General features: G+C 55.4%; 1 protein-coding gene across 1 annotated transcript in view; it reads left to right on the top strand.

The window, feature by feature from the left end:
• The window catches only part of UBOX5 (U-box domain containing 5), an 8,912-nt gene extending 7,974 nt beyond the window's left edge, over nucleotides 1-938 (top strand). The window contains exon 4 of the mRNA XM_014310561.2: nucleotides 171-938. Coding sequence (XP_014166036.1) covers nucleotides 171-382 — 212 coding nt within the window. The 3' untranslated portion in view covers nucleotides 383-938. The remainder of the gene's footprint in view (nucleotides 1-170) is intronic.
• The last annotated feature ends 1,526 nt before the right edge of the window (nucleotides 939-2,464 follow it).

Raw genomic sequence — 2,464 nt, 5'->3', positions numbered from 1 at the left:
TCTGATTCTAATTCTGATTCTGTGATTTTCCAACCTGCTCTGATTCTAATTCTGATTCTGTGATTTTCCAACCTGCTCTGATTCTGATTGATTCTTATTCTGATTCTGATTCGGATTCTGATTATTTTCCAACCTGCTGTGATTCTGATTCTGTGTTTCTGCCTTTGCAGAGCACGGCAGGAGCAGCCAGAACCAGGGATGTGCTTCCTGTGGCAAATCCTTCTCCTGCTACTTCAAGGCCGAGCCCGTGTACCAGCTGCCCTGCGGGCACCTCCTGTGCCGGCCCTGCCTGGCCGAGCCCAGGGCTCCGGCATCCCCCATCCACTGCGGGAGCTGCAAGAGGGCAGCAGCCACTCACGACGTCAGGAGGGTTCATTTCTGAGCCCGGGAGGACGAGAAGGAGCTGCTGCTGTGCCCCGTGTCCACAGGGAGCCGCCCAGGAGCCGCAGAGCGGAGGAGAGAGGACTCTGTCTAGTGGAGCTTTTGGGGGGGGTTAGAGCCCGAGGATGACAAAAGCCATAGCTTCTTTATCAAGGAATATGTATTTATGCAGGACTGGTCTGCAGCACTGCCCCGGGGCTCAGAGGTTTAGCACAGGTGCCTTTTGGACCAGCTCAGCTTCCCAACCCCACCCCTGCGAGTTCACGCCACGTTTGACCAGCAGCCAGCCGGTTGTGGAGCAGGTAAAAGCCCTTGTGAGTGACAGCACACACAAACTCCCTCCTCTGACCTCCTCCCCTTGCCCACCTGGCCCTCCCCTCTCTCATCCTGGAATGGGCCGTGGCTGAGGTGGGAGGAGCTGGCAGTGATCTCACCCTGCTCATCCAGACTCTTGTAGAAAAGCCATCCCATCCCACCCTCTCGGTTTATGTCGTGTGAGCAGCCCAGCTCCTGGCTGGCTGATAGACATTTAAGCCTTAATAAAATGTTTAAAGTCAGGTTCTGTCTGTCTCTCTCTCTCTGGCTGCTAATTGGTTTCATCCTGAGGCTTAATGGTGTCATGGAGTGAATCTTTTGGCAGAGGAGGAAATAAACAGGCTGGAAAAAGCCAAACCGACACTGAGGAACTGCAGGCAGGGGGCTTCAGAGAGACAAGAGCCAGACAAAAAACAACTTGGATATGTTCTGTTCTGGATATGGCAGGGTAAGGTGACATCAAAGGTTTGTCACCTCCTCACCCCCCTGCTGGTGCCACTTAATTGATGTTCTGGGCCATAACGAGCCTCCAGCTGCCTCAGCTCACCTTGGTCACACCTTTATTTGCTCTCCAGAGGCACCTGAGCAAAGTTGTGGTGTTCTGGCACAGGAAGGAGCTGCTCATGGCCTGGAGCCCAGCTTTGTGCTGATCCTGACCCTGTGACTTCACAGCCCATCTCCATTCCCTGCAAAAATAGAAAATCACACTTCTTAAAATAATAAACACTTAGAAAATAGGCACCAAATGCCTAAAAAGCCCACGATTCAGAGGCAGTGAATGCACTCCATTGCAGTGCTGGCGTCGTGTTTGCAGTGAGCCATCCCGGGCTGATTCAGCTCTCACACCTCCCCCAGGGAAGGGGGAGGATCCCAGAGCCATCAACCAGAGCCAGCAAAGCCTGGATGCTTCCAAAGCCAGCGGTTCTGACAAGTTTCTGCCGTGCTCAAAAGTTCCTTGTGTTGTCCTGAGGTGGGCAGGGATCCAGGTGGGAGCCATCTCAAATTTCCTCCATCTCAAATTTCCTCCATCCCAAATTTCCTCCAGGTTCCCTTTGTTCTGCAGGGAGGGGCAGGAGCCAGGTGGAGCAGGGGTGGGAAGGGAAGGGAAGGGATGGTGTTGGGACATCAGAGCAGGGCTCATCTCCCCCTCACTGCAGGTTCTCAGAGCCTTCATCCCCCAATTCCTCCTCCTTAACCCTCTGACACCCCTGGCAGCACATTTCACCCTCTGTGTCCCCTCTTGCAGGGGATCCAGGGATGAATTTCTCTCTGCACCCACATTTTGGAGCTCAGGGAAGGATCACCTGCCCCAGCTGGGTGTGAATCCCCCTGATCCCAGGGCACTGAGACCCCTGTGGGCAGCAGGGACCCTCTTGCACCCCAGGGTGGTGGTGGTGACACAGAGCCAGGAATTCCCTCTGCCTGGACCCACAGCAATCCCTGTTTGTGACAGCCCATGGGTGACATGAGTGTGCTGGTGCCAGCCCCAGAGGTGCCTTTCACTTTGGTCTCCCCTCTCCCAGTGCTTTCCCTGCCTTCTGCTTCCTTGGAGAGGAGGGGGAAGAGGCAGGAGAGCCGTGGGTGGCACTGATGGATCACTCTGGGGACAGATTCCTGCCCTGCACCCCAATGCTGCAGCCCAGCCCCTGGGTTTGGGGTGTTTGTGCACCCAGGGCTCTCTCCCAGCCCCAACCCCATCACTCCCCTCCAGTGTCCCCTCCCAGAGCAGCATCAGTCAAATCAGCATCCCCCAAACCAGCATCCCTCC

Source organism: Geospiza fortis, unplaced genomic scaffold, assembly GCF_000277835.1.
Source record: "Geospiza fortis unplaced genomic scaffold, GeoFor_1.0 scaffold62, whole genome shotgun sequence".
Lineage (NCBI taxonomy): Eukaryota > Metazoa > Chordata > Aves > Passeriformes > Thraupidae > Geospiza > Geospiza fortis.
This window is presented reverse-complemented; position numbering and strand designations above follow the sequence as displayed.